Source organism: Salarias fasciatus, chromosome 6 (genome assembly GCF_902148845.1).
Source record: "Salarias fasciatus chromosome 6, fSalaFa1.1, whole genome shotgun sequence".
NCBI lineage: Eukaryota > Metazoa > Chordata > Actinopteri > Blenniiformes > Blenniidae > Salarias > Salarias fasciatus.
Window position 1 is genome coordinate 33,143,767 of NC_043750.1, and position 23,616 is coordinate 33,167,382.

Sequence of the window (23,616 nt, forward strand, 5' to 3'; positions counted from 1 at the left end):
GGAAGAAATGATGGTCTGAAGATGCACCACCTTTCTTGCATTCATCAGCACGACACAAGAAGTTTGTATTACAAGGACCATCACTTCCATGTAGATCGAGGCATTTAGGGCAAGCCTTCATGCTTTTCACTTGAACCCTCCTCTCTGTTGGGGTGGATTTCTTGAATGTTTTACAGCGATACAGACGTCCTGTATGACCCTCTTCACCACACAAGGTGCAAGGATTTTGTTCTCCTTTAGACTCACTTGCTGTGGCCTTGGTGAAGGAACGTTTCTCTTGCTTTCGATCTCCCAGCTTCTCCCTCGGCTTGCCACGGGAGATCAGTTCACTTTCCCTGATGTAGCTTGGCCGTCGAGTGGACTGTAACTGCTCCAGTTGCACCAGAACTGTCTTCTGATCTTTCAGAAACTGCCACAGTTTGTCAAACCGGTTACGTGGGTTGACATTATTAGCTGCATCACATCGGTACAGAAGCCACCTCTCTTTCATACTCTCTGGTAGCTTGCTCTCAAGTGACCGAATCACCAGCTGATTTTTTATGGCATCTTCACAACCTAAGTCGATGAGGTCCAACAGAGCACTTTCCACAGCTTGGATCAATTGCAGAGCCTCCCTCGGTTGGTTGTTACGCACGGTTGACAATCCCTGCAACTCCAATATGATGTCGTCTGCTATTTGTGACATGTCCCCATAACAATCCTCCAAAACCCGGAAGACTTCAATAGCAGTGCGGCAGTGAGACAACCTGAGCTCGCTTTTCACTGAGTCAGATATACTGTCCAGGAGATGAAAGAGCTTGCACTCGGGGGAGCCAGTGGGTTCTGCTAAGGCTTGCAGTGTCTCCCAATTACTCTTCCAGCGCCAATACCCCCTCCTGTCTCCAGAGAATTTTGGCAGACTCAGAGGTGCAAGAGCAATCCTTGGTCCCATTGATCCCTGAGAAGCGGCAGACCCACTCCGCCCGGCTCCAAAGCTGTCTGGCAGCATGGCGTGCGCTCCTCTCTGCTGCTGCTGTGGTGTGCTGGAGAAGTCAGGTACGAAAGCTGGACTCATGTGCCACTGGGATGGTCGCCCTTGTGGTGATGGTTGGGGGGCACGTGACGGAGCACCTGAATCTTGTGCTTCACTAGGACAGTCCATGTGACCACCCAGTGCACTGTCACTTGTAACAATGGCTTGGTTAGTGGTGGAGCCAGCACCTGCACTTTGTGCACCACCACCTGGAGCAGCGTCGCCGCCACCACCAACAGTAGGCGGATCAACTGGTGTATCAGTAGTAGTTGCTCCTTCTCCATCAGCACCACCCTCATCTTCTCCACCATTTTCGTCCTCCTCATTTTCAACGCAAGGCATGTTACTTGGATTGCTGTGTGCATACCTTTTGCGCTCATGCCTATTTTCAAGTGCAACAAGAGTGATCCTTCTCTTCTCCTTAAAGTCTTTGAGGCAGGTACGCATGACATTCACCTCCTTCTCTGGAACGTAGCGGTCCCAGCACCTTACAAAGTCCTCCATTGCTTCCAGTCTGCTTTCCAGAGCAGTGTGCACTGAATCAAACTGCTCAGAAGTCATGTGACGCCCCTGGGATGTATCAGCCTGACCAATCACGTTCTCCAGATCTGCTTTTAGACTGTCAAACTGTCCTGATACACAGCGGGTCCAAGCAGTCTCTTTTAATTTTTGGTCTGTCTCTTTGTACTTTGCACGGCACTCTTGCAGTTTTTTCTTCACATCAACTATATCAGCTGCAAATCCACTTTCATCTTCTTCTTCCATAACAGCAATATAGTCAAAACTCTTGTAACAGACTTCTTCATAACAGTCTTTAAGTGCCCTCATTTCGGACCTCAGGTCATGCTCATTAAAGAGATCCACATTAAACACAGCAGCATTTAATCTCCGATTGAAGATCCCCTGTGCAGAAGATCGTGCCTTCTTCAGCTCACCACAGTCCGCCATGGTTGTCTGAGGCGCCCTCTGCTGGCCGGAGGTGTGGGGTGACGACTGCACTTCCGGTCCGTGCAGGCAAGATGGCGCCGACTTCCGGTAGCTTAGCTGCTAATGTAGCTGCTAACTTAGCAGCTAACAAACGTTTATTTGCAGCGATCGGCTTATCCTATGCTGTCGCGCTAAACAGTCACTGTCAAAGTCACTCAAAGCACAGTAGTAGACCAACCGATGTCTTGATGATGGCTTTAATTAAGCGCGAAGCGTCGTCGATCGGCCAGGAAGCTCCGCCGGGCTCCGTCTAAACGCTGGCGCGTTGCTTTCGACACTGTCCGACCTCCGCTTCTCCGTCACGGGGCAGGCTTAGTGATTTCTACTGTACGGTTTTATCGCTCTAACTCGCCTAGATTGATAACTCCCACCGTAAAGGGTGTGCTGACCTAATGACACAGTGTCTACTCACGCCTCGGACACTCCAGAACTGTTCTTTCACCCTATTTATTGAAGAAAAACACAGTTTATCCTGCCAGTGTGGTAGAAATCAACTCAGCGTCACCGGTCAACATCGCCGTCTGATTGAAAGTAGATCCGGCACGTACTATAAGCGTGGATGCATCACAGCGTGCCCTATTTTTCCAGTATAATTATGCAGAAACATAGGAACATAATAAAATTTCTACATAAATACAGGGAGGAAACAGCAGTAAAGATGAATATGAATTAAACAATGATAATAATATAAGAAAATCCACACATTGGTGGAGGAAAAAACAAAACACTAAAAAAAGGTACAAGCCAAAAATGCCCAAATAACAGCGAGCTATTTAGTGCTGCATTTCTCACATAATGGGTTATTATACTTATTTTGGTTTTTATTGAGTTGCATCTTAAAAGAAAAACACAGGAGGAGTGAAACTACAGAGCAAAGCAAACACATTGAGCGAGTATAGAAAAGACACACTGAAACCAAAATGAATGGATGGATTAGTGGATAGACAGACAGACAAGTAAGTCAGCAAATAAATGAACAAAAACAAAAATAAACTTACTGATGGACAAACAATCATAAATGTTTGAAATGGATGGACAGGTAGAAAAATAAACGTGTAAGCTTTTTATTGAATGACTGATGTTGTGAACGTGTTGTGAGGGTCTGCTGGGAACGTCTGGTGGAACCCTCTGTCAGCAGGGTTTTCAACTCCCACCTCCGGGAGAGCTTCTCTCATGTCCCGAGGGAGGCTGGGGACATTGAGTCCGGGTGGACCATGTTCTCCCCTTCCACTGTCGAAGCAGCTGCTCGGAGCTGTGGTCGTAAGGTCTCCGGTGCCTGTCGCGGTGGCAACCCCCAAACCCGGTGGTGGACATTGGAAGTAAGGGCTGCCGTCCAGCTGAAGAAGGAGTCCTATCGAGCCTTGTTGGCTCATGGGACTCCAGAAGCAGCTGACAGGTACCGGCAGGCCAAGCGAACTGCAGCCCGAGTGATTGTGGAGGCAAAAACTCGGGTCTGGGAGGAGTTCGGGGAGGCCATGGAGGAAGACTACCGGTCCGCCTCAAAGAAATTCTGGCAAACCGTCCGGCGCCTCAGGAGGGTAAAGCAGGTCTCTACTAACACTGTTTACAGTGGAGGTGGGGAGCTGCTGACCTCAACTGGGGATATCATAGGACGGTGGAAGGAATACTTCGAGGACCTCCTCAATACCATCGCCACATCTTCCGTGGAGGAAGCAGAGGCTGAGGTCTCAGAGGTGGACTCGTCCATCACCCAAGCTGAAGTCACCAAGGTGGTTGGTAAGCTCCTCGGTGGAAAGGCGAGGCGAGGCAAGGGTGGATGAAATTCGCCATGAGTATCTTAAGTCTCTGGATGTGCAGGGACTGTCTTGGTTGACACGTCTCTGCAACATTGCGTGGTGGTCGGGGACAGTGCCTCTGGATTGGCAGACCGGGGTGGTGGTCCCCCTGTTTAAAAAAGGGGACCGGAGGGTGTGCTCCAACTATAGGGGGATCACACTCCTCAGCCTCCCTGGGAAAGTCTATGCCAGGGTACTGGAGAGGAGGATTCAACCGACAGTCGAACCTCGGATTCAGGAGGAACAATGCGGTTTTCGTCCTGGTCGCAGAACAGTAGACCAGCGCTATACCCTCCATAGGGTGCTCGAGGGCTCGTGGGAGTTCGCCCAACAGTCCACATGTGTTTTGTGGACTTGGAGAAGGCATTCAACTGCGTCCCTCGTGGTTCCTTGTGGGGGGTGCTCCGGGGATATGGAGTCCGAGGCCCCTTGTTAAGGGCCGTCTGGTCTCTGTATGACCGGAGTACGAGTCTGGTCCGCATTGCCGGCAGTAAGTCGGACCTGTTCCCGGTGCTTGTTGGACTCCGGCAGGGCTGCCCTTTGTCACCGGTTCTGTTCATAATCTTTATGGACAGAATTTCTAGGTGCAGCCAGGGCCCGGAGGGGGTACGGTTTGGGAACCACAGGATTTCATCTCTGCTTTTTACAGATGATGTGGTCCTGTTGGCTTCATCGAACCCGGACCTACAGCATGCACTGGGGCGGTTCGCAGCCGAGTGTGAAGCGACAGGGATGAGGATCAGCACCTCCAAATCCGAGGCCATGGTCCTCGACCGGAACAAGGTGGCTTGCCCCCTCCAGGTTGGTGGAGAGACTCTTGCCCAAGTGGAGGAGTTTAAGTATCTTGGGGTCTTGTTCACAAGTGGGGACGGATGGAGCGTGAGATTGACAGGCGGATCGGTGCAGCGGCTGCAGTGATGCGGTCGTTGTATCGGGCCGTCGTGGTGAAGAAGGAGCTGAGCCGAAAGGACAAGATCCCGGATACAAGCGGCTGAAATGAGCTTCCTCCGTAGGGTGGCTGGGCGCTCCTTTAGAGATAGGGTGAGGAGCTCAGTCACCAGGGAAGAGCTCGGAGTAGAGCCGCTACTCCTCCACATCCAGAGGAGCCAGCTGAGGTGGCTCGGGCACCTTTTTAGGATGCCTCCTGGACGCCTCCCTGGGGAGGTGTTCCGGGCATGTCCCACCAGGAGGAGATCCCGGGGAAGACCCAGGACACGCTGGAGAGACTATGTCTCTCGGCTGGCCTGGGAACGCCTTGGGATCCTCTCGGAAGAGCTGGAGGAAGTGTCTGGGGACAGGGAAGTCTGGGCATCTCTGCTGAGACTGCTGCCCCCGCAACCCGGTTCCGGATAAGCGGTGGAAGATGGATGGATAGATGGATAGATGGATGGATGGATGGATGGATGGATGGACTGATAAATTTGTGTTTACAGTCTGACAGGTATTTAGATCATTCTTTTCACATCTAAAGTAATCTTCTGTTTCAGAACTTAAATCCACTGAAAAGTGTGGTGGTTTCCTGTTTGTGTTTTGTTATCAGCTCCATGTTTCATGTTCACACTTCCTGACACACTCCCAAAACATGGACAAGTAAAGTCGGTGACTAAATTATATTCATTGGTAACATATGATCTAACAGAGGATAAGCACTCGAGTTAAATCTGGCAAAAGGTGATGCAGAGAAGCGATATTGCTGTTTAGAAGCTGTCAGTCACTTCTGAACACAGAAACAAAGTCATTCCAGCCCTCTGCTCCGTTACTCTGCTCTGTTACCACCTACACACTCCCCATACTCTAATTGCTGCTTCTCGTCGCTCAGGGTAGACGTTATTGATTTAAACAATATAATTACGAGGTGCTCGTAGTGGGTAATGCAGTTATTCAATAATAGAAATGCACAGAGTGACCTAAACTATAATAGGAATCGGTCTGCCTTGATGACCGTGTTCCAAATCGTTTGACCATTCGGGGTTAAAGTCCTCAGTCTGTAGTGGGATTTTCACTTCGATTTTTAACCAAGCTCTCACTTGACTTCATTTAGTCTCGAGTGCTCTTTAATCTTCATGTTTCTTTTTTTTTTTTTTTCTTTCTTGGTAGAAGAATATATGCTGTGCTGCCCACCTAAATGGGAATGTGTGGGATTAGAGGAGAGAGCCGCGGTCGCACTTCTGACACACAATTACAAGCAGGTAGAAAATGAAGAGCAGCCTACATTTGGAGCTCGTGGAATGGAGGAAAAAATAAAAATGCAAGAGGCACAATGAGTTTTCCTCATCCTTTTTAGGAAAATATACTGTATATGTGTGGGCCGGGCTTCAGCTCCATGTAAGTTTGGATACAGCGGCTATCGAAGACGGATGAAAGACTGGGCAAAATAATGACCACTGATTAACGGTCGCTCCGGATAAGAACCTCTCCGAGATAACAAGTAGAACTTAGGCCCGATTTACAGCTTCTCCATAGCAACAATCCGACTTGGTTGTCTATTTATGAGGTGAAAGCGATCATAATTTGTAAAAGTGGAGATCTCACACCTTCTTTCTCCCAGGAGAGCAGAGGAAGACTGAGAGAGGGACGAATCCGCGGTGAATTAATGACTGACACTCCGCGCGTATCTCGTGGGAAATGTGACTATAATAGTGAGCACAGAGGCAAATGCATGCATAGGCTCTCAAACACGCGTAGTGTGTATGATGTCTTGTGTACTGATATGAAGACTGTTGAAGGATAATTCAAAGAAAAGGATACGGCTGTGAGTCCTGCAGGCCGATTCTGCTCATTCAGTTCAGAGAGCATGGTGGTCCAGATGTTTTAGTCTCCAGCTTTAATGTCTCAATAACAAAGATTCAAACACTTGCAGGGTTCTGAATTCATCCAATATTAGTTCAACAGTAGCTGAGCAGTCCCTGATGAATGTGTCCAGTTTGAAGGATTCATGAAATTAAGAAAAAAAAATCTTATTGCAAAAGTTCAGTCCAGAAAAGCACAACTGGAATGACTTTCACAAACGGTTTTCCATTTGTACTTTCACCAAAAAATGCAATAAAATTCCTTAATGCTCCCAGAATTACACCATCATTTATAGAAAGCACATTACACACAGCCACAATATTACAGCTGCGCTGCTTTGCTCCTGCTCTGCTTCCCGTGTTTTGTGATCTCTATCAGAACCAGCACAAAACTTTTATCTCCAGGAGCTCGTCTGATCAATCAGATCACGCAGGTAGCAGCATCGATGCAGTGATACAGTCATCTTGACGTCCTAATTTGTTTTCTTGTCAAAATCGTTCCAAAACTTGCACGCTTGTCCACATGCACTACTACTACAACTACTACGACTCAGTGTGGCACTGAGACATTATTCAAGATATGCGACTATTGCAAAGGTAGTTCTTGGACTGGAGGCTTCACAAAGGCACCTTGAGCTGTGTGTATTTTAATAAAGACAAGATGCCTCAGATGATCAGAGAGACAGTCGTGAATGTACGCTTGATATTCTGGATGCTGGCAGGACATGCAGGCTGCTCAGCAGGCTTCTTGAGCGAAGAGCCCTTCAAAGCGAGCGGGAAACGTTCAACAAGCTCAAATCAACCAACGGCGAAATCTAGCGTAAAAAAAAAAAAACAAAAAACAAAAAAAACAAGTGCAGTGCTTGTGATGTAAATCAACATCCTCATATATCCTTTGTGTTTCAAATGTATGCAACATCCATATGTTACCAGGTTATTGTTCTGGAAGAAAAACTGTCCGGTTGGTTTTGAAATTCTCGGATTCGCTCCGGCCGATGATCTTTTCAGAGGCTGGGATCTGGAGGCTGCAGGTTCGACGTGGTGTGTGTCAGTGCACGTGTGAATGCATGAATGTAATTAACAGCGTGAAGTGCTTCGGGCGGCTTTCAGGCGGTTCCCAATCGATACGGGGCCGAAGAATAATAACAGGCTAATGCTTCGGGTCGAGCATCAGAAAGTCACCTATTGTGGTCAGAGTCAGGTTGGAAACTCGGGACTATTGTTAAATTAGAGAATCATGTGTGCGTGCGTACACGCCTGCCTCTGTGTGTGTGTGTGTAATGTAAAAGCCCCCCCGAGGTCGATTAGACTATCAGTCCTGTGATGAGACGCTCCTCTTGTGGAAACGGACACCAGCACAGACGCTCGCTGGTTCTCGTCCAGTCGCTCGCTGCTCAAAGTCACAGAACATCTGTTTGTGAGTGTGTGTGAGTGGAGGTCAGAATGGGTCAAGGATGAACTGAAGTGCATTGGTTTCATTTAACAGCCATGTTTCATATGCTAATGAAGCAGTTGTTTTGTTATTCTGGTTTTAAGTGAAATCAGTCCTTTCTGTGTGACTGACAGTCGTATTTATCACAGAACAGCCTCGGCATTCATGGAACTTATTCGGTCCTCCTGACAGTAATGTCAGTGATGTGACGTTCAAGGTAACTTTACTGTAACACATAATGAAACTGTTGCATTTGCCAGTGTTACCTCAATAAATGTAAATATTGCAGCATTAAGCATAACCAAAAGTGAAATAAAGCCCAATTATATCATTATGTGCTTTTGAAATATAATCAAACCAATGACATTTTGATTATAACGTAATAAGACGGTGCAACAGTTTAAAACCATAGATGAGCTCCACAGTTTGTATCACTGTGAAAATAACAACTATGGCACTAAAGTAAGCTGCGCAAAAATCTTTTATAATCAGCAAATTTCATCATAATTTTGTATAAACAGTAAATATTGTAATTACTTATGAAAACAACTGACAAAACATACTAATTCTTCATTACATTATTGGCAATTTATTACATTTTTTACTTTATTACAGATAAAATGGGCGTAACGGTGACGTTATTGGCAGTGTATGTGTTGAAGATTGCTACAGGCCTTTACTGCACCTGGATCTGAACAAATTCGAACCCCTAAGACCTCATTCTATATATCTCCACTTCACATGTACTTCATGTAGAATGAGAGAGGAGAGGAGATCATTGCAGGTCTCCCAGCCGAAAGTGAAAATAGACGAATCAAAAAGTACCAAGAGTTTCAACTGGCTCATCCTGAACATCACTGGAAACCTGTCAGGAGATTCAGATTATGTTTCAGAACATAATGTTTCAGACTTTCTTGGACTACTTGAGCCACGCCACCCCCACAGAAGTGCCGCGGCGAAGCGATAGCTGTTCGCCGACGGACCTGAAGCAACTCGAACAAAAACAGACTGGAACAGCGTTACGTCATGCAGACATTTCAATCAGATTAGGATGGATCGGAGGAAGTGGCGTAATCCTGTTAACGATACGATCAGAGTCCAGATATGTTGCTACGAGCTCGGTGCTCATGTCACTCATGACGCTCCTCGGCACACGTGTTCGGAGACGGCGCCGAAAACTGAACATCATGAAAGACTTGAGCTGACCTAACGGAGTGGGTTGTGGGATCATCTCTGCATGAATGGCCGCTGTCTCAATGCAAAGGATTATGGGATTGACCCACTGACTGGAGTGGATAGAGTGCATGTAAACGTCGATTTGATTTTTTCCAGTTTTGGTGTTGTTCTGGGACGAATCCGGCCCCATTGGAGGCGCCTCTTTGTGTCAATTATATCACAAAATGAAAAGTCTGTGAAGAAAAGACTCATTTCTAATGTGTGTCAGCAGCAGGCAGGAGGTTTCTTTTCACTCCAGTAATAAATCAAATATAATTTGCCCAGGGGAGTCCAAACTGTTGCTTCTGAATTAATAATTCTCACTTGATGCTCTGCCACCACAGAAATAAGAACTAAGACAAACAGCGTGATGGATGGCTTACAGGATTAAAAATGCTTGTTTTACTGCCGCTGTCAACAAATCTACAAGGACAGCTAAATCAAAAAGACAGTTTGTCATTAAACAAGATCAGGATTTTACACACACCCGGTAAGTTTGCTCAGCCCAGGGATTTAAACTGAAGGTGTACAAATGTTGAAGATTTTTAAAAAGGACCAATAATTCCACAAAACAGCAGAATCGGTGTTTACTGAAGACCTAATATAAGCTGGATGGAAAACTCGTCATGCTGCTACAGATGGTTTTCACTGGAGGTTGATAAAGGAGTGGAAACTGCAGCTGCTTTTTCATTTAATAGCAAAATACATATTTCTTATCACTTGTGACAGTCTCATTGCTTTTTATGTCGTTGCTTCTGCTCCTCATATACCCACTGTTTTATCATGATATTGTATTTCACACTCTGTCTTGTGTTTTAATGTGTTATATATGTCTGTGAATCCTATATGCCTCAAATGCTGTCTAAACTTATCTCCTTTTGTTTTTTTATTAATAAACTTCAGATTTAGATTAGAAAAGATAACACTGTGTGCAATACATTAAAAACAAATTTAAAAAAAGCAGCAGAGAAGAGCTGAAAGAGTTCCCCAGGGTATGGCGCTGCTTCCATTTGGATGATTCAGGTTCATATTATTGACAGATAGCTTTTAGACCAGTTTTATCTCCACGATTACGACATGTGGTTATGAAGAAGCACATAGTTTCTAAGCCTTTGCAGTTTTGGCTCTCTGTTTCTTTGTAAAAGGTTTACCTCAGCCCCGGAAACGCAACACTTTCGTGTTTTGGGCGTTCATTTGCACAACAGCAGTGGCCACTGATTAGCCGTTTAGTGGCTAAACGGAGAATACGCATCTTTCTGGAAACGCTCGCCTCCGTTTCCATGGCGATGCCTAAAAAAATGCTGCACCGAGGCTGGAGAAGGCGTATTGTTCACTGGGTGGTTTCATTTCAAAATCAATCAACAGCACCCACTAGAGGCTCCACAGGAAAACTGCACCGTTGAGACCTAAACAACTTAAGTAGCTGCACTGTGAGAATTTTATTTTTGTGCTGGAAGTATAACAAAGATATGACCGTTTGCACTCATGAAACTCAGAGAAATGGCTGGAACCAACTTGAAATCCTGACGTCGGGTGTTCCATGAAAGGTTCTGTTGTGACAATAACTTCCTGCCATCAGTTGACTCGGAACACTGATTACAGTCTGAAACGTCCTTCATTCACATGGAGTTTTGATGAGTTTTGTCACATCAAAATATATTTATTGAATGTGTGTGTGTGTGTGTTTTTTTTTTTTTTTTTTTTGCTAAAACTTGAATTGCAAGGAGTTGTTAAATTTGGTGTTTTAATGAAATGTAGATATTTCTTAATCTTCCACACACATACACATGTATGCACACACACACACACACACACACACACACACACACACACACACACACACACACACACATCCTGAAGATGCGCTTCAGCGGAGAGATTGGAACAGAATGGAATTTGAAACGTTTTAGCCAAAAATGTTTCCATGGTCAAGGTGTTTTTTGCAGAAACGTTTCAGATTTCGTTTTGTTCTCCAACTGCGTGGGTCAAGATTGATGCTGACTGTTTTACCCGGCCACAAGATAAAACTGACTGGTAATAATGATCAAATACATACATTCGGATTTATTGATCTAAAAGGTGAATTCAGAGCCCTTCATTTAGCTCTTTGCATTCAATTAAGAGTTCTAGAATTTTTTTTTTTAATTCAAAGAATTGAGTGTCCTGTTTTTAAATATAGTTTGCTGTACTTTTAGGACTTGACCAAGTTTCTCCATACTGTGCATCTCATCAATGATCTCCAGCCAGTTCCTCTGAGTCACAGCCTCCTCTTTGTGTCATTTAGCAGTTTTAGTTCTCATTTATTATGAAGTTGTTTGTTAAAATTTCGTCCTTTTTACAGAGGATGAGTTTTTTGGTGAAACTGATCCATAGTCAGCTGCTAATCTCTGTTGCCTGCTGTCCCTGGTGACATTCAGAGATATTAAGATTCATGATGGGTGGATGGATGATGGACGGATGGATGGAGTAAAAACAACAACCTGAAAACACACAAGTCAACCTTCCTTCTCAGCGCTGTGTGTGTGTGTGTGTGTGTGTGTGTGTGTGTGTGTGTGTGTGCAGGCCACAGGGTGAGACGGGGCCTCATGAGTTGGGCCTCCTCTGTGCTCTCGTCCCCTCCGACCCCCCTCCTCCCAGCATCAGTGGGATGTCCCAGGTGTGTCTCCTCTTGGCCCTGCTCATGTTCTGCAGCTGCACAAAGGTACAGCCTCCAGCCGCTCTTCGCACTGCGACGTTTTCAGTGATGAGTCGCGATTTTAAAAGCTTTAAAACTGACCTGTTTTCCTCACAGGTCTCCTCTGCTAACTCTCTGGAGCTTGTAAAGGAGAAGTGGAGCAGCTACAAGAACCAATGCCTGGACTACCTCAATACTACACCCCCTGCTACAGGTCCGGCCGTCACCTCGCACCAGATCGACGCGCACGCATGCAAATGAACTCACAGATGTGCTCGTCTCTGCAGGGCTGGTGTGTAACAGGACCTTTGATTTATATGCCTGCTGGCCAGATGGACCTCCGGGAACTGTTGTCAATGTCTCCTGCCCGTGGTTCCTGCCTTGGTATCGTAAAGGTGCGTGCACGTGGTCGAAGCTGGCCAAAGCCATTATGAAGGCCTTTTCAACACTGTCACCATTTCTGTTTCATCATTTCAACTGTGCAGCACCTTTTCTGGGGAACAAATGCAGGATTCATCAGGGTGGGAGTGTGCACAAAAAATGGCAGGTTTTTGCACAAAGCAAAGGGCAAAACCCCAAATACGAAAACTGTATTGCATTTTCAAGCAGAAGCAGCGGCACATGTTCCCATCAATCACACTGAAAAGACAAGCAAGGCACTGTTCATATTTGTGGTGTTGCTTGTTGATCTTAAAAAAAAGGAATACTAACACCACTCTTGCTTTCCTCAGGCAGAAATTGGCTTTTAAAATTAGATGAAAAGATGCCGGGAATTCACATGCTAGGGAAAGTACGGCACACCATTTCCATCACCATGTCGGGTTACAGTGCAAACCGTAACATGATGGTACATTTTTATTTGATACTTATGACCACTAAAGATTTGAAGTTATATTGTTGGTTGTGTTTGATATTTTCCATTTTTATTTCATGGCAGCATCACTGATACCTCAGCTTGGGTCTCAGTGTTGTGTTGTGTTCTCTTAAAACCATCTAAACACAGTGCTCTCTTAGTGACTTGGTTCTAAGCTGAATCAGCTCAGCTCCAGACAGAGGCGGAGCGTGGGTCTCAGTACAGAGGGGGCGGAGCATTCTCGACGGGCCCTTGTGATAGTAATCTTATCATTCAAACAATCCCTCATGCTACCATCAAACAACACACTAATGCTCACTTTTATTGAGCCAAGCAAACCTATATGCCTCAGAAAGCAGAATAAAGTCACAAACCAGTTCACAAACTTGTTCTGAAGAACAAATACACATACGCACGCACACACAGACAAATGCAGCATGACAGCTGTCAATCTCAGAGCGTCCGCTGTCCATGGTGCTGAAAGCTCAGATAAGAAGTCACGGGCTAAATCTGTACCATCTTTGATACAGCTTAAATATAAAATGAACACAGCTGGTCTAAAATTACACAATCTATTCAGATAGATATAGACACAGCTATCTATATCTTTTGGAATTCACGTATATTAGAAAAATAAATAGACTCAGCGGTCTCTTATAGTTGAGAGCAACACAAGGCACATTCAAATAGCCAGGTGTTTAAGACCACAGCATTCTGATAAAGATAATATTTCTGAAGGTTTCACTGACTCACCAGTGGCTCCGATGTTAGGTTTTGGGTAGTACCGCTAGCGGCTAGCATAGTGTTTAGCATACTGTTTAACTTCCCTCCAAAGAGTTCAGATCAAGTGCAAAGAAAAAACTTGTTCATGCCGCACAGCCAATCAGCGCTGGCTTACAGCTCTGATGCATTCATGGACAGTCGTAATGTAAGAATTGGCAAATTGCAGCCCACACTCATATGCGTATACCTTCTCACACACACTGCACATTTTATTATAATAATTTATTTCCAATTAAATGTGAACACATCACATGAAACGGGCCCCTATGACCGCCCCCTTGCCCCCACTCTGGCTCCGCTACAGGCTCCAGAACATCTGAAACTGAAGCTTCCGTGTTATTCAGACAGATCCACACAGCAGACGGAAAACTCTAAAAGGGATTCCTTTCATTTTTTAAAAATAAATCATCATCATGATTTCACATTCACAGTAACATGCTTGAAAAACCATTACAAGAAAGTTGAGATCATTTAAACCACAGTACATTCATGTTCCATTTATTTCTCTTTTTAGAGCTCAGGAGCATGAAGAAATTTCTTAAAGTCTAGTTTTACGTGATGACATGAGTTTTTGTGTGTATCTAATGAAGTGGATCGCCATTGAATTTGTCCACTTGCGTGATCGGATTTTATCTGATTAATTGCTAATGACATGCTTGATTATCCTGCCTGGAACTGTGGAGCGCTCGTCTGACGCGGAGCTACCTGAGTGGAAACAGTGCTTTCCCACGCAGCTCGTCAGGCGTCCTCGACATTCAGTCCCACGAAGCAGCCTGAAAGCCGTTACTGAATGAAGCATTGAAAACAGTGTGGGTTCAGAAAGGAATTATTTCAGTATGAAGGCCAAATTTTTCTCTAATCTGTCATATTTATCGACCTGAGGGTGCCGAGTCGACACAGTTTGAGTGAGAGTCAGCTCTTTTCTCTGGAGAATTAGCCTTTACATCACGTTTGGGTCAGAAATATATAATTTGGACTTTGACGACAGTAGATCCAGCAGTGTGCGTCAAATTTAAGGAAATGGTCCAAATTAGCTGTGATGTTTTCACAGTGTGATCATTATGACAGAAGATTTTTCTGTGTTGTAAAATCTGAGCATGTGTACGGAAAGTTCTTTCTGCTAATGCCTGGACTTATTTTGCTTTTGTACCATTAGAAGTGTCAAAAAAAGTTATTAACAAATGTACGGGGTAGGTCATATCAATGCAGACGGAGCAGTGCAGAGTAGAAAAATAGTTTAAAAATGATCTGGAACAATAAAAATCCATTGTATTGAGGTATTAAAGGTTAAAGAAAAATATTTCTTTTTCTTTTTTTTTCCAGTTGAAAATGTTAGTTATTGATTGATTTGTTTTGTTGGTATATTTAGGTAACCCGTGGAAGCACTTGTTAAAAAAAAGCAGAATATAATGTCATGCATGTTTGTGTGTGATCAGTTAAACAGGGTTTGGTCTACAGACTCTGCAGCGAAGATGGGAAATGGGCGAAGAAGAACACCAGTGAATGTGAGGACGACCCCGGGGAGGTGGGTGTGTGCGTCCGTCAACGGTTTCTGCCTTTGATCCATCTGGTCCGCATTTTTTTTTTTTTTTTTTTGGAGTCGTTCTGAAGTTCATGTCGGCGTGTTCGAGTTCCGAAGCGTAACGTTTCCTCTCCCCCTCCCGTGCAGCAGCGGTACGGCCGCCTCCTCAGCCAGCTCCGGATCATGTACACTGTGGGCTACTCGCTCTCTCTGGGAGCGCTGCTGCTGGCCCTCGGGATTCTCATCACTTTCAGGTAAAATATGCAGAGCCGCCGTGGAGGGCGAGGAAAAGAAATGAAAGAAAGAAAGAAAAATATATCTGAAGATAATACGCACCTAAGAGGGAAAAACAAGAATAAGTGGAAAGTTATTGAATACACCCAGGAGGATTGATTCAGGAAAGAAATTGAATGAAACAGAAGAGAAATCGTCCTTTAAAAAAGATTAAAAAGAGACTGAAGAGAAGTACAATGAGTAATGTAGTTTAAAGGCAGAAGGAGAGATGAAGAATATTGTGCAGGTTAGTAAAAGCAGGAAAAATAAAGCAAGCGTGATTTATTAATCCTTTTGGCAAAATCTCTTTTTCACATTTACCCATCCTGGATGTGGTCGATCTCTCCGTTTATTGGTCTTCTTTGTCACTTTGTGCAGCTTTTATCCTTATTTAAACCAATCCGATGAGAGTCCAGTCCAGACACACACCTGTAATAGCCACAGTGGCAAGAAACTGGAGTCCGTGCAGAAAACCTTTGCACAGGGAGAACATGCAAACTCCACAACAATCACCAAGCCTGGGTTGATTGAACAAAACAAATTCCGCAGAATTTTAACAGAGAAAGCTGAAATTGTCAAAGGTGATGTTGTGGTTTAGGCCAGAAAAAGCATTAGTTGAAAAAAGTTTGAACATAGGAGTGTTGAATTTAAGTAAAAACATAAAAACAGGATTATATTTAGAGCTTGATAAAACTTAGAAATGTGATAAATAAATGGAGGGAGATGGATGAAGCACAGGTCTGGCAGGTCGAGTAATGCCAGATGGAAAGAGTGTATAATGAAACAACACAGCGCTGAAATGGATGAAAGGTTACAAAGAGATGTGGGAAATAAACTGAAATAAAGTAAAATATGGCGAATAAAGCAGTGTCGAAAACATGAAAAGCAGAGGGAGTGTAGAAAATAGGCAGCGGAAATCAGAAAGCTCAGAAGTGGAATAAAGAAAAACACGGTAATAACTTCAAATAAAGAATAAATCCTCCAACTTCAGGAAACATTTCCTTTTAATAAATGATTACCTCTGAAGTGTTTACTTTATACTAAAAACCAATTAGAAGGCAATTAAAACCTGAAACAGTGAGAGTGGACTAGCAGATGGACTGTGAGGACTGCATTACTTCTGAAAATGAATGGTTTTCAAACATAACAGGGACAAACGGACGAGGAAATGTAGAGAAATAAATCAACTGTACTGTATCAGTGATGGCCTGATGAAAACCCTCGTAAGAACAGAAAAGTACGCTTTGTGTTGCATTTTCAGCTGAGTGTCTTTTCTTCTTGTAAATATCAAAAATCTTTGATGATTAAATAAAAAAAGGTTAATTAAAGTGTATCTGGAAGGTTCTCCCTTAGATATAAACACACATGTGAAATGTGCCGTGTGTGTGTGTGTGTGTGTGTGTCTGTGTGTCTGTGTGTCTGTGTGTGTGTGTGTGTGTGTGTGTCAGGAAGCTGCACTGCATGAGGAACAACATCCACATGAACCTGTTCGCCTCCTTCATCCTGAGAGCCGTCTCCATCCTGGTGAAAGACGCCCTGCTGACCCTCACCCTGGACCCCCGGAGTGGCGGCGGCGGCGGCGAGGCCGACGCGCAGGCCTGGGTCAACATACCGGTCAGAGCGCACACTGCGCCGCACCGCCAACACCCGCAGCACGCCGCCTCTGTGGCTAATTACAGGTCAAAGGTCAAAACTACAGTCAACCCCATTACTGCTGGTGAAAGAGCGTGGGTCTTCTTATGTAATGTAAATGTCAAATAGTGAATGGGCTTCACCTGGACACACACACACACACACGCACACACTCACACGCACAATGCTACAAGCTGAATTTTCCCTTCGGTCGGTGAGAGCAGCAGCTTCTCTCCATGAAGCCACAGTTCTGCCTGCTTCAGCGTTAATTTCAACAAAATGAAGGACTTGATGACGTCTCCAGGTTGATCTGTGTGGGTCTTCCTGCCTATCGGCTGCTGTGCTCTGTTCGCTGGAGATGTAGATACTTCATCTGGTTCATGATATCGATTCAGGCAACAACATCGGGGCTTATGTTTCAGAGCTGAATCAATAAAACTGAAGGAAATAGAAAATGTTTTTCTTTTAATTCTCAGAAAAGTTAGTTTATTTAATGCACGATCCTGCACGAACTGCTCCAGGTTTAAGTCAAATGTGCCGTTCTATATGAAACAAAAACTTTTTTTTTAAGCGCTCTCCTCTGTTCAAGGAAGCGATTGTCTAAATGGAAACGTGCACGTCTGAAAGGACAGCCTGTTACTTTGTCAGTTCATCCGAGGTAATTGCGATTTCTTTTTCTCAGAATTTTTTATACTGTTTTCAGGAAGGAGGGAAAATTCACTTGTTGAGCGACTTTACGTTGGTTTCCAAGGAGAATCACATAAAGAACTGAATATGTGGCAAACTCTCTGCATCAGTCCACCTTCAGATTCGCATCTTCCAGACATCAGACGAGCTTTTCTCACCAACACTCAGACCTTGTTTGCTGCGGCGTGGAGAACACAGAGAACGCTGCGGGTTTCAAATGCAGGACCTTGTTTTTGGAGTTTGTTGTGCTTCATCGTGACTCAGAATCGCTTCAGCTGAGGAGCAAAAAGCAGATATGACTCCAGTGAAGCTGCTGCTGGAGGTCGGGTGTGAAAGCAGCGGAGACCTTGTGCTCAGTGTGTGTTTTTGTGTGCGTGTGGTTGTGTGTGTCTCGTGTGGCGGTCAGGCCGTGACGTGGTGCCGCGGCGCCATGGTGATGATGCAGTACAGCGTGATGGCCAACAACTACTGGCTGCTGGTGGAGGGCATCTACCTCCACAGCCTGCTCGTCATCACCGTGTTCAGCGAGAGGAAGTACTTCTACATTTACCTGGCCATCGGATGGGGTGAGCGCCGGGACTCTCATTCACACAGGAGTCGATTACATCTCAGTGCAGTTTGGTGTGTTTTGCAGCAGCAGAAAAGATAAAAACATAACAAGAAATACGATGGAATAAATCAGAAAATTCAATTCTTGGTATAAATTACATTTAAAACGGTTAAAAAAGGAAGTCAAAATCTTCTAATGCACAGACTGAAGGGTGTGCTTTCATTAAGGTGAAACTTTGACTCATTTGCAGTAATGACTAAACCTGAAACTGCTCACTGGCAGGTTCGCTTCATTAACATCAGAGTCTCTCTCCGATTATCAATCGATTAATTTTGTCCTGATGAAGGTGTCGCACCTGAGCCGCCGCTCCGTCGTTTCACACGTTCATACGGAGGCTTCATTCATTTATAGAGGCTTCCTCAGAGAGAAGATTGAGAGATCCAATCAAGCTTGTTATAATGATCACATCCAGTGTAATATCACACCTCACACCCCGCGGAAAAACCCTCAGATTAATGGAAAATCATTCGGCCGACTGCAGTTTTTTTCCTTCCAAAACCGCGTTTTGTGTGTGTGTGTGTGTGTGTGTGTTTCTAGCATGTTTAATAAAATAACCCGATTGTGTGAGTTTGCAGTTACGATTTATTTAGAGATTTAAATATGCTAATTCTGTGTGTTTCGTCCGGTCTGCTCGCGGCGTAACGTAGATTACGATCAGCGCACACACCCCTGGCGGAAACCCTGTGTGATGGTATTAATCTCCGACCTGTGTCCTCCTCAGGTGCGCCGCTCATATTCGTCCTGCCGTGGATCACAGTGAAATATCTCTATGAGAACGAGGAGTGAGTTTCAGTGTTTCCCTGCATTTCTTCTGCATCATGCACAGATGGAGCAGCTGCTTTTCTGTGCAGCGCAATAAGTTATAGTGAAACGTGTGTGTGTGTGTGTGTGTGTGTGTGTGTGTGTGTGTGTGTGTGTGTGTGTGTGTGTGTGTGTGTGTGTGTGTGTGTGTGCCTGCAGGTGCTGGGAGAGGAATATTAATATGGGATACTGGTGGATCATCCGTTCCCCTATACTCTTTGCTTATCTGGTAAGACTGTGTGTCATTTTCTCTTATTACCCTCGATTTTCTCAAGTTAATCAGTCAATACAGGAGTGAAATACCTGCGGTCAGCACATGGTTTGGATTTCTTATGTGCTTCATTCAGGTTTAGGTCGGGAATTAAAACGCAAACAGAGATTCTGACATCTTGAGTTTCATTAATTGAACAAAGTTTACTTGCTTTAGTTTAAATTACAATAATTGTGATTTTATCCAGGAAGTACTGTCTGTGGTGTGAAATGCTGCTGCTTTTTACCCCATGTGAAGATTCTGTGTGCTCGATCAGTCTTTTTGTAAAACTGCATATTAACCATTTATTACATAACAATTAATAAATCATTAGGTATTGTACGCCTCATGACTGTGAAATACTTTGAACACCACACTCACACACACTCACACACAGAGGAGGAATCCCCTCCTGTGTGTTTCCTGCTTCTGGTTCCCATTCAGATAAACAGCTTTATGGATGGACACACTTAACTTTACGCTGCACATAGCAACCTTTGTGACCTTGTGCGAAAAATGTGTACGTGTACATATACACACACACGCCCGCACGCATGTGCAGTGAAACGTTCAGAACTTGTCATGTCCATCCCGGATGGTGTGGGCCACTCTGCATTGTGCGCTGTGGAAATATTTTACACGTCGCTGTAATCGCTTCAGCTTTCGCCGCAGAGTTACATAATTCATAAAGAGTCATTTGTTGCTCTACAACGATCGTAACACACTCCCAGGGTGGTTCAGACATACACTCATGCAAACACTCCTGTCAACACACAATACACACTTTACCAAACTTGGAGCTCTAATAACACGAGTGCAGGAATAATTAATGTGTTCTGTCATCAAAGAGGGGCCTGCACTAGATCACAGGGCGTGTGTGTGTGAGCGTGTGTGTGTGTGAGCGTGCGCAATTATGACACTTAACTCTGTTTATCGTGTCTTATTGGGGAACATAAAGCAGACCCTCATAATTTTATTACATCCATTTGGGTCCCAGGTTAGATGTATAAAACTATGGGTCACAATAAGCCTTCAGAAACAGAGTGAAGTCATTCAGATCACCAGAACAACTCCCTCACAGTCAGCGGTTCTCTCTTTATCATGACTGTCATGCTTGCTGACATTCCTCTTTTCATATTTCAGATTAACTTCTTCATATTCATCCGAATCATCAAAATCCTGATGTCTAAACTTAGAGCTCACCAGATGAGATACACCGACTACAAGTTCAGGTGGGAAACATGTCTTTACACGTTTTGCTTCTTATTATCATACATATATGCTGACCTGCAGCTCCGACAGTGCTGGAGTCAAAAACGTTTGTCCTGTTTTCATGGTTTCTTCTGATATTTCTTCGTGTGAAGACTTGCGAAGTCCACTCTGACGCTCATCCCTCTGCTCGGGATCCATGCAATCCTCTTCACCTTTGTCATCGATGAGTCCGTCCCCAAAGGCTCCATGCTGCGCCTTATTCGACTCTTCTGTGACCTCCTCTTCAACTCCTTCCAGGTGTGAGCCCAACTCTCCATCCATCCATCCATCCATCCATCCATGATACCGAATGATTAGAAACACCAAGCAGACCAAAAGAAGGAGCAACTGGATCAACAGACTGATTCATGGCTTTCAGAACATATTAATCAGTCTTTCTTTCGTTCTGTTAAATTAGCCGCTTTCTATGAATTATGTGAAACCTTAAAGGTCTAATACACGATTTTCTCGAAAAGACGAAGCCCCAAGTCTGTTACTCACTTTTTGAACAACGCACATGCGCCAGACCATCCGCCCGGCTCTCCTGCTTCTCCCAGGAAACGCGGAAGTGTACGAGCGCGATCTCCTCTTCTCCGGCGTGCACGGCTCTGTTTACAGTTTCTGCGATCCGCCTTGCTCATAAATAAAGCTTTTTTTCCGAAACAGTTACAGTTTCATTATGTCAGACTCGCCATCGGTAAGTACGAGCTCAGAAGCTCACCGGCTACATAAACACTCTGAAGGCGCATGCGCAAAAGGGAGAAGCTGATTGGGCGCAAGCACGTAGAACCGCCTTACGAAAGCAGCTCGTCAGAATGATTAACAAACAGACCCACCGATTATTTAGGTGATCCACCCAGAAATCAAAATCGTGTATTATACCTTTAAGTAATGAATGACTAAGTTTTGATGCTGTTGTGTTTAATCCGTGTTGCTCTTCCAGGGTCTGCTGGTTGCCATCCTGTACTGCTTCGTCAACAAAGAGGTGAGACACGTCTTTATACAGCTTTATCCGTTTCTTTTGTCCCTTTACTGAGAAGAGATGATTCTGTAACGTTGTATCTCTCTGTTCGCTTTCATATCTCTAAAAGCTCCTTTTTTTTTTTAAGTTTCACTTTATCCTTTTATAGTTCCATCCATCCACGGTCTCAGTTTTTCAAAACAGTCTTTGGCCAAGAGGAGCATCTACCTGATCTGTCTGATCTGATCTTCATCACGGCTCTCTGCTCTCCGTCGTCTCTCAGGTTCAGTCGGAGATGCTGAAAAAGTGGAAGAGGTGGAAGCTGGGCAAGGACATTGACGAGGAGTACCGCCACACCCACAGCCAGACGCCGCACGTGAAGAGCGGCAGCATCGCCACCGGCAACCTGCCCGACCTTCACGACAACAACACCGGGAGCGACCCCAGCGGCGACTCGCCCCGGCCGGGCCGGGCCGCCCGGGGCCCGTCCTGCTCCGCCGCGCCCGAGGAGAACCGCAGGCTGGTGGTCTGCTACAGCAACGGGACGGGGAAAGGCCGGCCCGCCAGGAGCCGACACAACCTGCGCTTCTGTTTCCAGCCGCGCCGCGGCGCCGCCAACGCCGCGAGCGAGGAGTTGCGCCTGGAGGAGCGCGCGCCGTACCGCTCAGGCCCGGCGGAGGGGGAGGAAACGAATGTCTGACTCATATCAGCGTTGATCGTTCGCCAATAGGACGGGTCGGAGTGGGAAGAGGAAGAGGAAGTAACCCACACTGATCTGGATGTTCACTGCCGCACATCATGACAGGAAATCTGGCGTCAGCGGCTCGATGTGCAGATCTGGAAATCAGTATGTACTGCTTTCAAAAACACACTGATTGCAGACATCAGGAACGAACGAATGACAAATGCTTTCCTGAACAAAGTCAGAGCGCTCATGTTTAAATTATTCAAACTTTTAATTAGCAAAGCCACACGAGGGAATGATGATATCTCACGGGACTTACGTGAATTTGCAAATATTAAATCGTTTTTTAAGTTTTTACTCTTATTTCAGTCTGTCTTTAGACATTTTCAGGTCTGTCCGTGGAGGTGAAAGGCATATTTATGTGTATATATGTAATTAGAAATGCATTGGTGGGTTTGTCCAAGATCTGCTTTATTGATTTGCTTTCCTGCAGATTAAAAAGAAAATGACACATGATGCTCAGGCGTTTCATTGGGTGAAAGTTTGACTTGAAAAATGTGAATCTGAATGTTGTATTAAAGTTGAAGTTTCTCCAGTTCTCCACAATTGCACTGTTACAGTCACTGTTGGTGCAACAAATGATTTTTTTTAATTATGTACAGATAAGAAAAAAAATGTAAACTGTCCCATAAAACAGGAAAGTTTTGTATTGAAATAATAATAATATAATGTGTGACTTTTGTGTGGATAGACCACTCGTCTTTCTTCTCCTGAGGATCACGGCTCACGTGAAAGCAGATTGTGCCACTCTGATTTTTTATTTTTATTTTTTTTCATTTTGGAAAAAAAATTCAACCAAAACTGCAAGGATTTTCCAACAAAGTGACGCTCAGTAGATTTTCCGATCAGCAAACAAGCCCTTCTGTTTGAAGTATGCACTGTACCTTGTGAATACCAATAAAAGTGAACATAATGAAGACAGTGGCGGGCGGGTGGAGGGCGTGTTGTGCTGTACTTGTGTTTGCAAGTGCAGGTGACTCCACAATGGCATCAGGACTAACTGTTAAGTCTTTTATGTTACCGAACATGATTGTAAATATGAGATCTTGTCTTTCCACTGAAAACTTTGCGTTGCCGTTGTCGGAAAGGGCCTCAAACAAACAGTGTCAATCAAAAAAGAGGTTTTTGCATTGAAGCCAAAATACTTTGTGTCTTGTACATTTCTGTGGATTCAATTAAAATGAATTCTGTTAGCAAAATAAGTCTCTGTGCATAATTAGTGTTTAAGGTCAATTGAATTAATGGCAGTCATTTTGCAGCAAAATTCAACTAATATAGTTCAAGTCTGTAGTGTGAACTTTTTTTTTTAAGCCTGTTTTCTAGACATCTGCTCAAAAAATAAT

At 44.6% G+C, this 23,616-nt stretch overlaps 1 protein-coding gene across 1 annotated transcript in view; it reads left to right on the plus strand.

Moving 5' to 3' along the window:
- LOC115390855 (glucagon receptor-like) overlaps window positions 1–23,391 on the plus strand; it is a 49,512-nt gene extending 26,121 nt beyond the window's left edge. The window contains exons 2-14 of the mRNA XM_030094882.1: window positions 11,794–11,932; window positions 12,023–12,119; window positions 12,193–12,300; window positions 14,978–15,066; window positions 15,211–15,317; window positions 16,785–16,950; window positions 18,062–18,221; window positions 18,987–19,047; window positions 19,226–19,295; window positions 20,460–20,548; window positions 20,681–20,825; window positions 21,511–21,552; window positions 21,812–23,391. Of these exons, the coding sequence (XP_029950742.1) occupies window positions 11,879–11,932; window positions 12,023–12,119; window positions 12,193–12,300; window positions 14,978–15,066; window positions 15,211–15,317; window positions 16,785–16,950; window positions 18,062–18,221; window positions 18,987–19,047; window positions 19,226–19,295; window positions 20,460–20,548; window positions 20,681–20,825; window positions 21,511–21,552; window positions 21,812–22,228 (1,605 nt within the window). The 5' untranslated portion in view covers window positions 11,794–11,878 and the 3' untranslated portion in view covers window positions 22,229–23,391. The remainder of the gene's footprint in view (window positions 1–11,793; window positions 11,933–12,022; window positions 12,120–12,192; window positions 12,301–14,977; window positions 15,067–15,210; window positions 15,318–16,784; window positions 16,951–18,061; window positions 18,222–18,986; window positions 19,048–19,225; window positions 19,296–20,459; window positions 20,549–20,680; window positions 20,826–21,510; window positions 21,553–21,811) is intronic.
- The last annotated feature ends 225 nt before the right edge of the window (window positions 23,392–23,616 follow it).